This window comes from Typopeltis vanoorti, chromosome 25 (genome assembly GCF_054136105.1).
Source record: "Typopeltis vanoorti isolate ZY-2024b chromosome 25, IOZ_Tvanoo_1.0, whole genome shotgun sequence".
Classification (NCBI taxonomy): Eukaryota; Metazoa; Arthropoda; class Arachnida; order Uropygi; family Thelyphonidae; genus Typopeltis; species Typopeltis vanoorti.
Genome location: NC_143573.1, coordinates 63,763,051 through 63,778,581, shown reverse-complemented (window position 1 = coordinate 63,778,581; position 15,531 = coordinate 63,763,051). Strand labels below are relative to the sequence as shown.

Below are 15,531 nucleotides of genomic sequence, written 5' to 3'. Positions count from 1 at the left end.
CCTCCTGATATTAGGCTATTTGGCAGGAAAAATTCTACAAACAGATAGAGGGGACAGCCATGGGTTTACCACTTTTCCCACCCTTGGCCAACTTCTTTATGGAGACTTTTGAAGAGAAAGCCTTAAACTCTGCCCCACAAAAACCTAGCATATGGCTTCGTTACGTTCTTGATGTGTTCACTATTTGGCCGCATGGCCCAGATACACTCCTCGCTTTCCTAACACACTTAACCAACACCCTAGAAAAAGAGGAAGACAATAGCCTCCCCTTCCTAGACACTAGTCACCCACCAACCTGATGGTACCTCGATTTTCTCAGTTTTTAGAAAACCCACCCATACATGTGGGTTTTTAGAAAGGCAGATACATTCACCAACAATCCCCCCTCCCCCCCACAACAATATGGGGTTATTAAGACACTATTCAACAGGGCTAAACTAATCTGTTCAAATGACAAAGCCCTAACCACTGAACTAAATCACATCCTTAACACTTTATCAGCCAATGGCTACCCCCTCCCCCCAAAAAATACTAAAACAAGATATCCACATTCCACCTCCCCCTCTTTACAAAAAAAAGATTACTCTAAATCCATCACCATTCCCTACATCCGAGGCACCTCGGAAAAAATCAACAAAATCATGACTTGACCACTTGTTACAGACATATAGAAAATTGGCAACCTTTATCTGCTCCACTAAAGACCAATCACTTCCTCTAGACCGAGCTGGTATATACCAGGTCCCTTGCAGCTGTAAATTGTCCTACTTTGGCCAAACAGGCAGTACAGCAAATCTCAGAACACAAAGACTACATCCGATTAGAGCAGTAGAGCCACTCTTGGCTTGCAGACCATGTTCTGGATACTTGCCACAAAATAAGGTGGAAGAAAGCCACAGTAATACACCGCAGCAAGATCAGATATGTAAGACTATTCATGGAAATCAGCCTCGGCCCTTAGGAACATGCCAAACCTCAACAAATTTGGATGCATGAGACTGCCCCAAATTTGGGAAACATTTATCAGAACTTCAGCCCAAAGGCCAGGAAAACACCTAATATAGCCCGCCAGGGGCACCATCAGGACTTCTTTAGGAAAACGGTAGCTTCCTCGCTTCATTTCTCATTTGCTGTTATGTAGTACTTGCGTACACGTGTCTTTATCTTCAGTTCCCATTAGATGGCAAAATATCGGAAAGTAATTAAAGTTGATTTAATTTATATTTCTAGTGTACGCTGTCAATTCCTTAAGTTAATTATCATGTTTAACCAGCGTATAAGCCTTTCTACAAGAAAAACATTATTATGAAATATGAGTAATTACTTATACAGAATCCGTTTAATAAATTCATGCCATTCTTGACAGTTAACCCAATTCTGTTTATAAGTCTCACCAACTTCTATAAAATCTTCAGCACCACACCACAGATATGACAGGACGGTAGTTAACACGTTTTTACACTACCCTTGTATAATGGGATCATCAGCCTTCTTTCCATTCCTATGTGATGTTTTTTCCTGAGACTTGTAGAACCAGGTCATGTCCAACAGTTCAAATGAACATTCCTTTAGCGTACCTGATGATATCCCATTTTTCCATAGTGAATTTTGTCCAGGTTATGCAACTGCTTTAGAACCTCACGCCCGTCTGTTAATACTGAATACTGTACTGTACGTTAAACCAGACCGATGGATTATAGCAAAGTGGGTGTGTTTTTTTTTTTTTTTTTTGAATGATCGCCTCTGCTCCAGAAAGAAGCATTCAGTAAAGTTATCCTTCCACATATATTTCTTCTTTTACTTGCAACATAAAGAAAAAGAAATCTTTTTTAGGGGAAGACCTGCTTAGCCAATATTTTTTCATATACCAACTCTTTCATACCTGGCATTTATGTACTTCATAACTCTTGTTTCTTACAGCTGCACATTAATTTCTGAACATAGAAAGGGATATGAAGACTGAACATAGTATTCCCCTGACTCAATTTTCAGCATCTATTCCTTACTAATTGGAACATCCATATAATTCGTTAAGTCCTAAGTCAGTATAGCATGATCACTGCAACCGACGAGGTGTAAACAGGCATTGCCTTCTGCGGCAATCGTTATTATTGTAACCCAACGCTCTTTGACTTCGAGTTCCTTCTGTCGCAGGCTGTTTGAGAAAGCTGTCTCACAACAACTCTGTCAGCTCTCTTCCAGTATTACTATGTAAACCACTATGAACAAGATAAGGAATCGTGACATGATTGACGTCATTGTGTGTGATGCTGTGGGTGACATCATGAGTGTGGAATGTTTGGAATTTTTCTGGGGATCATGTGTCATTGACGTCATGTTTGTTTTGTTCGCGTATGGAATTGTGGGTGATGGTTGGAGATAAGGAATCGTGTCGTGATTGGTGGGACACTTTAAACCAAATAGGGGTAGGGTGAATAGGGGAAGAGATGTCAGTGTCCTGGATGTGTTATTATCAGATGTAGATAAGTGACGTCCTTTGTTAGTTGTAAATAAGTGATATTATTGATTTGAATGGAAAAGGAAGATATATTAGTGGATAAGGATTCGTGCCGTGATTGGTGGGACACTTTAAACCAAGTAGGGCAGGGTAAATGGGGGAAAGCGACGTCACTGTCATGGATATGGGTTGTTGTGAGATGTAGTTAAGTGAATGGTGTGGGTGATGGTTAGAGATAAGATAGAGTATTGAATTTCGCTGCGGGGCCCCCATCTGTCTGTGACATCCTGTTGTGTGTACGTTCACACATGGAATTGTGGGTGATGGTTGGAGATAAGTAAACAGTGACATCGCGTATGGTATTGTGGGTGACGGTTAGAGATAAGATAGAGTATGGTGTGTTTGGAATTTTGCTGGGCCCCCATCTGTCATTGACGTCACGTTTTGTCTTTGGTTGTGTATAGTTAGCAGAACGAATTTTCTAATATAGATTTGTGGTATTTCATTCCTGTTACTGAATATGGGAATTTTTCGTTTAGAGTCAAGCGATAACGGCAGCATTTGACCTTTTCTGAATAATTAATTATAGTAGACTAATATTGCTGTCCCCTCAAACGCACACTTTTTTTTTCTCATATGCATAACACATACGATTATTTTGATTGTCGAAAATTTTAATATCTTAAACTTCATTACTTTTTCTAATTATTATCTTTATTACAAAAGTTTTTGGCTATTGGAATTTTTAGTTTAGAATCAACAGATGGCGTCAGCCTTTAGAGATAAAAATGAGTTCTTTTTTGAATGAAACACTAAATGGCATTAAAAAAAAAAAACGGAGATTTAAATGGATTACAAGAACTTTTGTACGTAGTCTAGAAAAATTCTAATGATAATTTAGATTAACTTACTTTTTCTCCAGAATGGGTCTTCTGAATGCAAATAGATATTCCAAATAGATGATTTTAACCATATATTCACATTACAACACACACACACAAACACAAGATCTGAACGAACAAAATTGCTGTTGAAAATGTAGCTGACTCTTGTTCCTTTAGGTTTCTATCCGTTTGGAACTCTTCGTTAATTTCATTCGCACTAGGGGTCATGCTATGTTTTTCCCACGGTTTCTGTCCAAAGTGACATCGTACAGTTGAATTGGAAACGCAATTTTGTCGTGCCTATGTGTGACATCCTGTGTTTGGGTTTGGAACTCTCCGTTAACGATTTCTTTTTAGAAAATTCTTTTGCTAGCACAAATAAATAGTTATTTCTTATTACATTATATGTGTTCTTATTTAAATTTGCATAACACAACAATATCAAGTTGTTCATTTAAGTTTACAAATACGCATTTATTTGACTGAAATATTATTTACAAATATATTCACAATGAAAATAACCTGTAATTACCTAGAAATATTTCACAAGATTTGTCTCTCTCTTGCCTATTTTCTTGAAGAAAGAATTTCAAAGGGTTTTGGGTTAGTCTTTTTTTTTTTTTTTTTTTTACGGGATACACAAAACAGCACAACGCATTTGAAAATCTATTTAACCACAGGATGAAATTAATACAAACTTAACTATGATTTTACATGACAGCCACCAGTTTACCATCAAGTATGCATAACAAATGCAAAGAATGAAAGGTGTCAAGTCCCGTGTTTGACTCATTTCCGTTAGCCACAATTCACTGTTGCACTCTCAGATGAATGTATCTTGTTTGGAAGTTGTAGCAGAGGATTGAAAATGAAAAGTATAGTCATATATATGAAGTAATGTTCAGTTAAAAGAGGAAAATGACTTAGCATTATAAATTCCTTTAGAATGAAGACTCAACTTTATTCCCTAAAGAAATTTTTATTTCGGATAGAACAATATTTTCAAATTTTAGTTTTGCATCACTCGATGCGGGCTTTTGATATGTTTTGAATATATATATATATATATATATATATATATATATATATATATATATATATTGTTTTTCTCTATTTTACTTTAAATCTTGCAGTAGTATTTTAATAGCGGAAATTCAGCAAAGAGACTGTGTATTAAGAAACAACTGATTTTTCGGAACTCGAGATATGGGATTAATAAATTCTGAGGATGCATCACATCTGGTCACCGAAGCTCAAAATCCCGACTGCCTTGTATTTTTGAAAACTGCTCTGTAGCTTTCAGCCTGCTTTCCCACATTTCTTAATAAGATACATTTCTCAAAATTCAAATATGCTTTTCAAAATCTATTTTTTATGTATCCTTCATGGACATACAGAAACTGCTTTTTTTCACTCGTAATTTTTTTTTTTTCACATTCATAACTTAACAGAAATTAAGACTTTAAACTTAACAAGTATCTGAAAGTAGGGTTACCATATTTCTTGAAAACAATATGCGATATCAATGTCAACGATCAAAAATAACTATATAAAAAAATGTAAAGAAAAATAAAATGTTTACCTTCAAACAAATATTTATTTATAAATAAATAATTTTTTTTTTTTTTTTTTTTTTTTTCTCCAAAGTTATGAGTATTAGTTGGAGGTGACATCACTAAAAGATATCCGCAAATGGCGAGCTCGCTCATCTCCCCTTGGCTGAGCAGACATCTGGAGGAGGGGGGAGCATTGTAGGGAAGACTAGTGTCACCCTCTCGACTACCCTTTCACCTGCACCACCTAATGATATTTTTTTCCATTCCAACAATTTCGGATATATGAGTGACGGAACTAGTCACATGGTCTTACATCGAAAAACGTTGTTTGAGGATAAAAATACTTAACATAATAACGATAAATAATATAGAATACCATTCGAACCACAGAGATAAAGTTTGCCCCATGATGCTGGTGTTTATAATGTTCACATGAATATTATACCAGCATGTGAAAACATGTCCATGAGTCATCCGTGCGAAAGTTTCATTTTTGAAGAAACGGTCAGAGTAAACAGTACTATAAGGAAAAACAATCGAGCTGAGTGCACTTACTGCAATTCGTTCATCCAGTGCAGCTATTGTGGTGTTTTGTGTCTGGTAAAGTAAAATAATGGGTGAGCCACTAAAGTCTTTGAAATTTTCTTTCTTCACATAGCTAAAAGGATGGAAATCTGTTATTATTTTAGAAGATATGTACATTGTAATGTGGTTATCCAGGACCACTTGGGAAAAGTTATACAGGAAGTGGTCTGATATCCTAGCCTACTTGTAAAGAAGAGTTGACTACGAATTGGACGTCGGTCAGTGTTATATTCTGAAATGCCAAGATAGGGAACTAATGCTAGATGATACAGGATTGATGGAAGTAAAGTGTTTTCTATTAGTTGGGAAGAAGCTGAGAGATTTTCACCAAAAATGTACGACATTGATAATCATTTACTATTTTTGGAAACTGAATTACCAGCTATTCGTATCATGGGGGAAAATTATCGCTAATCATTTAAATTCATCAATGGTAAAATTAGACTTTCAAGATTTTATTCAATTCGATAAAGATTCTTTATTTTGGGATATTTACGAACATTATACAAAAACTGCTTGTGTATATCTGGTGACAAAAGAATACACAGAAAGTTTAGCAAGGCATGGTGTCATTTCCAGACTAACGCAATATCAAATGTATGGATCTGTGCTTCCCATGGTATCCGACTCTTAGGACTCTTTTGCATGACCAGCTATTTTTAAGTAATGTAACCAAGAAACAGTGAGTAACAAACATTTTCTTTATTGAACTCTTTGGAAAATGTTAAGAGTGTAAACTAAATATTGTGAAATATTTTTAGGTAATTACATGTTTCGAGTTTTTCTCTGTGAATATTCTTGTAAAGAACTCATTTTTATCTCTAAAGGCTGACGCCATCTCTTGATTCTAAACTAAAAATTCCAATAGCCGAAAACTTTTGTAATAAAGATAACAATAATTAGAAAAAGTAATATAGTTTAAGATATTAAAATTTTAGACAATCAAAATATTCGGATGTGTTATGTATATGAGAAAAAAAGTGTGTTTGAGGGGAAAGCAATGATAATCTATAATTAATTATTTAGAAAATGTCTAAATGCTGCTGCCATCTCTTGACTCTAAAATAAAAATTACCATAAACCTATATTAGAAAATTCTTGACATCAATGATAGATGGCCCCCAGCGTAATTCTAAACACACCATACCCTATCTTATCTGTAACCATCACCCACAATACCATATGCGAACAAAAATATACTATGTTATGTCACTGAGACATGTTCCCCAGAAAATTCCAAGCTCATAATGCCACAATTTCATATGCGAACCAAACACGCAACAGGATATCACAGACAAATGGAGCCCTCAGCAAAATTGCAAACTCTATCTTAAAATCTAACCATCACCCACACATCATTCACTTATCTACATCTCACAACAACACACATCCATCACAGTGACGTCGCTTTCCCCATATACCCTACTCTATTTGGTTTAAAGTGTTCCACCAATCATGGCACGAATCCTTATCCACTAATATATCTTCCTTTTCCATTCAAATCAATAATATCACTTATTTACAACTAACAAATGACGTCTGATAACACACTTCCAGGACACTGATGTCTCTTCCCCCATTCACCCTACCCCTATTTGGTTTAAAATCCCCCACCAACCACGACACGATTCCTTATCTCCAACCATCACCCACAATTCCATACGCGAACAAAACAACGTGACGTCAACAACACACGTTCCCCAGAAAAATTCCAAACATTCCACACTCATGATATCAGACACAATGACGTCAATCATCTTTTCAACCAATGACGTCACAATTCCTTATCTTATCTTGATCTTGTTCATAGTGGCTCCCATATTACTACTTCCTGAGTTTTCGCTGCTATCCAATCAGTTTGGATAATTTGGCAATGTGTTTCATTGCCCTCAGCAACAATCACATGGTATAATTCATCCTTTTATCTTCCATTTCACACCAGATAGGATATAGAAGCATATAATCGAAGACTAACTGGATTCAAATCATCTGATATTAGTAGTTCCCCCCCCCCTTCTGCCTGAAAATACTATACACTCGATTTCAGTTTCTGAATGTGAGAGCTACGTTTCGCTGATCCGGACAACGTAACGTCAAGACAATTTCAACCCCTTGATTCCTGATGGCATTTTTGTATTCTTATATTCCCACATGCATATTCAAAATTAGAACCCAATGCGTACAAATCTACCCTTCCACCAGATTCATGCCATGTGCATAACTTAGTTGCGTTGCACTTACACATCATTCTCATCCTTCTCGTGATGATCTAGTTTCCCTGACTCTCTGCCTTATATCTTACTGAATGATTTTTCCCAATACAAGATTTATTGAAGTGAAGGCCGTCTCTCTTATGCAAATCTTTTTCTACCATCAACCTCATTTCACATCCCAAAATTTGCATCCATTTCTTCGGATCATTTGCTTCTTAACCCAATACTTTTTGACAAAACAAATTCGCTCTTCTTTCATATTCCCTCTCATACTATATATTTATAAGTACTTGTATTGAACAATTTCTTACTTTTTCTGAATGGCATTGTCACATCCTTAATTTTCGCTTCTGGAAAACTCGAATGGTAGCAACTGCCTATATCGTGTGTTCCTAACTTTCTAAAATTATTCTACTTAAGAGATCAAATAGAGAACCCAGAAATTTGAAATTCATAAATCATAAGCGAATCCTGATTATTTAAAAAAAAGAGGTGCTGATTTCTTTTATACAACTTTATCGTTCCTACTATGGCACTCGATAATGAAATTTTGTCTTCCACCGCGAAAATAAGCGTTTATTGGAATAAAATGGCGTTTACTTCAACCAACAGTGGAGATTAATTGTGAGGAAAAAATTATTCATTTCTAAGTGTCATCTTAAACAATATAGCAATAACAAGAAACAAAAAAAATATATTATCCCGAACTTCCAGCCAAAAGTGAGGCTTATTGCATATTGTCCAGCATATTTTTTAATGCTCTCATTGTTTTCGCTTGTCTACTAGATATTAATATATTGCTCACATAATAAAGAGAAAACTATATAATAGCTCTATGCTTTACAAAGAATTCAGAAGATGAATATCGACTTACTTGCTGAAAAGAAAATCCACTTTGTACAGAATCCACTGGGTAATGTGCATCGCTGGCAGTCACTCTCTAACTGAGTCCTGTTGGGTGGGGTTGCCCACTTCTTTCTGTCAAAATATGGCAAGAAAATAGGATTGTTTATGGGATCTGCGATGGTCTTTTGTTCTCTGGCTTTTGTGGACAACTCGAGCACAGCTTCGGCCTCAAGTTCTGTGCTACTCCAAGTACACTGAAAACACTTTCTTGCTTGGACGAGCTCTGGAACAATGAAGAGTAAAAATATCAATAAGCTTGGGCGCTCTGTGACAGCTGTTTATCTTAATGGAGATGACATTAAATGCATTGCAATGGCAAATGATTTTTCGCTGCAAGAGCAAATGTTGGAGGTTAAGGGTCAACAGAGAAAGAATTATTATTAAAATATTAAAAATTAATTTAATACCTTCTAATGCATTTATCTTCTTACTTAAACTGCAGAAAGTGATATTTAAGCTGCATCAAGTGAGAATTATGTATATAAATAAATAAAATTTTCTGATGTATTTTCGTTCACCAAATGGTGTTAGCGGATTTATTTTAAGACTTGTGTCTTAAAAAGAAACGTCGTCCTCTACAGAACGCTGAGGGAACGCTCTCACCCTCGGCGATGGTTAAACATTTATTGCGTAAAAATCAAATATATTGTAACTGTCCGCATAAGAAAACTTACCTACAGAAAATAGTACCATAAACAATATACAGAATCCTCTAATGGCCATAGCTCAGTCAGTAACATGGCAATCGCTTTGACGTTGCTCTTAAACTATTTGAAAACTAAAGTGATTATATCAACTATTATCACTTTTCTATCGTACAGTCGAGATTTTAAAAGTACAATGGCGTTAGCTTATCACGATAGGAATGTTATCAGATGAATTCAGGCTTAGCATTCCAGCGTTGTTATACTCACAATGAATTACTTGCCAACTCATCAGCACACATAATTTAACGTGACAGTGTTCATTTGTTGATGTGCATGTTCGAGAACTTATCTTCGAAAGGAGTAAGACATTCAAATAGCATGCAGTATTGGGACAATAAAGAAATATATTGCCCCTTAATGCTCTTCGGATTTGGTAATTTAGCTATTCCAAGGTTATTGATTTGGATACAGTTGAATTTAAATTTCGTGTGGATATCGGAAACTAACAATCTGTAGCCGTCATTTAATATATTTTAAATTAACAACCACCACTCCTTTATTCAAAATTCCTTAAGAAGATGCATCTGAAACTGTCCAAGTGAGCATAACCACCTCTGAACTTTATCCGTATATGGATAAGAAAATGAAAGTAGTCTCCTCCGTTAAATCCATACAGTTTGATAAGGCATATTACTGAAAATAATATCCACTAAGTTCTCTTGATTTATACGACAAAACGTAATTTGTTTTAAGTATGTAGCGTATTATTTTCTATAATTTTCAACGTACGTCATTATTAGTGAATATTGATATAAATTCAACAATTTACAAGACATAAAAAATGCTATTGGTGGGCAGTAGATGGCGTTGCATAAGAGAGTGAGCCAGTACCACTAATAATAAGTGAAATGAATAGGTGGAGCTCTATTTTTTTTTTTTTTTTTTTTTTTTTTTTTTTTTTTTTAAGGAGAAAGGCAAACGGTTGAGCAACCACCTTTAAATATACAACTTTAAAGAATACAACACTTTCGAAATCGTGGCTCCAACCAAACGAACACTCCCAATAAGCCCTTTATCGAACTCCGAAAGATCCTTCGTTTTTGAGTTGTGATCAACAACGCTACTGATCAGCAGCATCCTTGAATAGTTGCCCAGAACACGTGACCAAATATTTTGCATATACGCTGCGTAAGACGTTTACGTACATCTGCAGAAAGGTTTTTAATCCAGTGGCCTGTATGTGTAATATCCACTTACCATGTATTACAAATCAAACAATTCTAACTCGATGCTGTTTGTAGTTAGCGGCATTCTTGATTTTTTAGATATGATGTTCTATTTCTAATCTGAAAAATCCTTTTTTTTTTTCTAAAAAAGTCCTTCGACTTTGGATCGTACGACATCGTTCTATATTTCGCTTGTAATGGGGTCAGAATGATATCGTACCACACAGTCGAAAGGACTTTTTAGGAGGGGGAAAAAAAAAAAAAAGAATATTTTTCGGATTAAAATATGACGACATAAAATAGTCGTAGAAGTCAACTTGTTTTAAGTGTTTTTTTTTTTTTAATCCGTTTAGCAAGTATTCGAAAATTATTAGCATTTAATGTTATTGAATCGAAATGAAAAGTACACTGAAACGTGCTTTGTGTTGAGAATTGTGCTTTCAACCGCGAAATGCCATAAATTTGTCTTTCTATGGTTTCGTAGAAGATATATGCCTGACAAATTTCTACAAAGACAACAATAATGTATGATTATTGCATTGACATTTATTTATTCATACACGCATCTCATAATTTACTTATTTCATTTTTATCTTCGTTGGATCAATTTTTCGTGTAGACAGATTATTATACCTTGAGCTCGTACGCCAAGCCTTTAGTGATAAGAGAAGAAAAATTCCAACAATTACGTCATTGTATCTGATTTATAAACTGTGCTTGCAAAGTCCACTTCTGATGGTAAAATTGGATCTGTTATAATTTGATAATAGTGATATTGCATTTGACTAGTGCTGCCATCTAGTATTGCGATACAACAATTTTAAAACGATTCATTTCAAGTAAATGTAAAAATCGGAGGCATAAGTAGTAGTAGTGATTAAGAACAGCAAAAACAAACCTCCTTCGGGTGTGCTGTGTGAATTTTTACTACCATGTATTGCGTAAGGAACGTTGATTTATATGAAATATTTTTCATACCTCTTAAGTCAGTGCTCCTCAATTAAATTAAGGACCATATTTTCGGATAAAAGTGAAGAAGTAATATTTTCGGATAAAAATTGCAAATGAATAAAAGTAAAATAAAATAAAGTGACACCCTCATTAATAAATAAATAAATTAAAATAAAATTTAATGAAAATGCTAATAGAATAGAACAGACGTGATTAAATTACACACTTCGCATAAAATCTTTTATCAAAAATTATACCACCGACGGTATAATTTACTCGCAATAAGTTCTTAAAAGAACTGAAGAAAATCTGTGTGGATGGGATGTTATTGAGCTAAAAGCTCTAGTCATGGCTGGGTAACGGGCAATAGCCGAGCCTCAGTTAAAACTTCATTGGCTACAGCATTGCCATTTGTTACCCTGGAAGTCCTAAAAGGACTCTACACGATACCCACTCGCAATAAGTCCTTATAAGGACTGGCTTGAAGGGGCGAAGCAAGAATGCTTTTCATCTTCTCCGTTATCTGTAGGGATAAGGTGTTATTGCGCTATTAAAGCTCTGATCATGGCAGGCGGGTAACAGCAATAGTCTAGCCTCAGTTAGAACCTCATTGGCTACAGCATTGCCATCCATTAGCCTCCAGGGTATTGGATTGAATGAATCAATCACCGCATCTAACGGTCGATTGTCCTTATCCTTATAAGGACTGGCTTAAAGGGGCGAAGCAAGAATGCTTTTCATATTCCCCGTTATCTGTAGAGGACAGTGTATGGATAAGGTGTTATTGAGCTATTAAAGCTCTGATCATGGCAAGAGGGTAACAGCAATAGCCGAGCCTCAGTGAGAACTTCATTGGCTACAGCATTGCCATCTATTACCCTCCAAGGGTATTGGATTGAATGAATCAATCACCGCATCTCACGGTCGATTGATTCAATCTCACGGTCGATTGTTACCGCTGGCTAGAATATATGTTGCTTACTGATAAAGATCCAAAAAAGGTGTAATTTCGTTTTGTTTCATTTATTTATATAAAGTTATTTTAAAACCAGCTAGCCTATAAAGAACAAATTCAAAATTTCTATTATTTTTTTTTAATTAAAAAATGTTTAAAGCAGCGGTAGTGTTGAAAAATGATTGGATTTCATACATTTACATTGAATTATAAAATGCCTATATTGTAAATACCAGCTCTTGCGAAGAGAATTTCACCATGACAACTGCTGCGCTCTATTAGTGATATCAGTAACTATTACAATTTAGCTGTTCTCAGCTTGGCAGCAAAATTGAAATTAACTTATGAAAACGAATTCATGTTAATTAAAATTATACTGATTTTTTTTCTACAGTATGAATACCCTTCATCTACTAATTAGCGGGCCAATTCAAACAACTTGCGTCGCCATTTTAGAAGCCTGAATTGTATAGATGAAATTAGGCCATGCATAAATATTGATAGTCAACATAATTTGCAATCGGAATATTTTAGTTACTTTTAAGTTCATCTACATGCCTAAAGATATTGCCGAGAAATATCAAGTAAATATTTTATTTATTATTTTTTGAAACTACGCAGCATCAAAACAGGCAAGCAAGAAGGAATGTTGTGTGACATCTATTGATGTCATCTACAAAAAGGTGAGGAAGAAGAAGTTTGACTCGATCGCCAGCGATCCATTACGGAAGGGAAAATATAATTTCAATCTACTGAAAGAAGCGCTGGTCTTAATTCGACTACAAGATCGAATATTTGGAAACCACTGATTTCCGCGAAGAACCGGAAAATTCGTCTATAGTGGTGTCAGGAACACGACTGGACACTAGTAAAAAAAAAAGTCATGTAGTCCGACAAGTCACGGCACCTTGTTCTGTACCGACGATAGGCAGAAAGTTTGGCGGAAGCCCCAGGAATCAATAAATTCAGCTTGCTTCATAAACACAACTCGAGCTTCTTGGGATGGGTCCTGTGATATTGCAGGAAGGTCGGGTATCCACCAAGGAACATTTGAACATTGTTTCCGATCAAGTCCATCTTGCAATGTTGACTCTTTTTTTTTCCTCCCCAGCAGGTAAGGGTTGCTTCATGGGTGACAATGTTACTGCCCATCGCGTAAAAATTGTTCGGCAGTGGTTCAACGACCATTATTTATTATTATAATTATTATTCGTGACACCTCCAAGGAGTCCGAAGACTCATCGCGGGAGGACACCTACTACAACTGTCTTCATCACTACACCAACCTCTACTACTACCAATCATCTCCATCAACGCTATCTACCGCCCACCACCACAACTAGTATTTTTTTGTCTGTAAATTGCACGTGTTCTGAAGGGCCTATTTGTCCGGACCATGACAAAGCTCTGATCCGAATTCCATTGAGAATGTATGGAACCTATTAGAAAAATAGATCTGGGAGCAAAGTCCTCTCCCGTTAAATTTAAGCCGGTTAAAGGGCTGTCTGGTGAACGCTTGGTATGGTGCAGATGTAGATGCAATCCAACACCTTGTGGAATCTACGCCAAACCGCATATGTGCTGTACTTCGGGCTAAAGGAAGTCCAACACAGTATTCAATATACGTTTCTAATTCAGTAGCCGGTATGTGCATTTCTTTATAACTAGTTTTTGTTAAAGTATAATTAATAAACATTTCATTTATTATTGTTTAATAGCATATATTCCTGTTATGTAATTATCTTAAATTAGATGATCACCAAAATGATCCCAGTGGTGTCCTGCATTTGCTAGAGGTAGGGACTGAATGTAAGGGTATTTTTCCCCTTTTTGAAAGGAATAAGCTAAAGGTTCAATGTGTTTATGCGCGCTGAAAAACATCCAGTCTCTCTCTCAAGGCATTCGAGTGGAACTCTTTCCGTATTCAATATGCCAAGGCAGGTGAATCTCAAACTAAGAATAGTTCATACATTATCGGATATTATAAGAAAAAAAATAATAAAAAAGTGCTCAGCTTTTGTTCAAAGTCCCAAAGTCCCAGTATTTTTGAGAAGAATAAATAAAGGTAGGTACTAGACTTAAAAAGTTGAGAATTACTCATTTAGTTCAATTTTTGTAATAGTTTATTTGTTTTTTTTGCTAAAATATTTTCTTTGTATAGTAACGTGTTTAGTCACTAGATGGCAGGAAGACTACAGCGGTGCAACAAAGTCTATTAAGGATTCGTCTTCCTGCATGCATTGCTGACACTGATATTCACCGGTGATTAATAATTACAGATAGAGAACACAGTTAATACATGCGTGAACGGGCGCATATTTTATTGACATCTAAAGTCATTTTTAATTTCCCAAGTCGGCACTGATAATTCGAAACAATTAGCTCTTTAAATTAATAGTGAAATTAGTGAAAAATGCTGCTTTGAATTTACAAAATGAAATTCGATTTCGTGATTAACTTTCAACTAAGCACTGACAGCAAACATCAAAAATAGTTGAAATAAAGTTACATTAATTAAGTGCAAGATTTTTCCTAGAGCAAATCAATTCCTATTTCTTTTATATAAAACATTTGAAAGAAATAAATTATGTGATCCAATATTGAAATAATTTTAAATATATTGAGAAAAAATATTTAAAATTGATTTCTTTAATATACCCCATTAAATATTTTATATTTTAAAAGTATTTATAGGCCCTTAGAGTAAAAATCGCTATTTATTGAAATTTAGTGATTTGATTGATTCATTCAATCCAATACTCTTGGAGGATAATGCATGGCAATGCTGTAGCCAATGAAGTTCTAACTGAGGCTCGGCTATTGCTGTTACCCTCCTGCCATGATCAGAGCTTTAATTAATAGCTCAATAACACCTTATCCCTACACTGTCCTCTACAGATAACGGGGAAGATGGAAAGCGTTCTTCCTTCGCCCCTTTAAGCCAGTCCTTATAATATCAACCTAAGGAAGAAAAAGTCCTTTTTAGGACCTCCAGGGTAACAAATGGCAATGCTGTAGCCAATGAAGTTTTAACTGAGGCTCGGCTATTGCTGTTACCCTCCTGCCATGATCAGAACATTAATAGTTCAATAACACCTTATCCCTACACTGTCCTCTACAGATAACGGGGAAGATGAAAAGCATTCTTGC

General features: G+C 35.5%; 1 protein-coding gene across 1 annotated transcript in view; it reads right to left on the bottom strand.

Annotated features, from left to right (window-relative positions):
- LOC150092799 (uncharacterized) overlaps positions 1–9,399 on the bottom strand; it is a 28,282-nt gene extending 18,883 nt beyond the window's left edge. Inside the window, exons 1-2 of the mRNA XM_090414624.1 lie at positions 9,277–9,399; positions 8,571–8,825 (exon numbers count right to left, since the gene is read on the bottom strand). Coding sequence (XP_090270750.1) covers positions 8,571–8,825; positions 9,277–9,325 — 304 coding nt within the window. The 5' untranslated portion in view covers positions 9,326–9,399. The remainder of the gene's footprint in view (positions 1–8,570; positions 8,826–9,276) is intronic.
- Between the last annotated feature and the right edge of the window lie 6,132 nt (positions 9,400–15,531).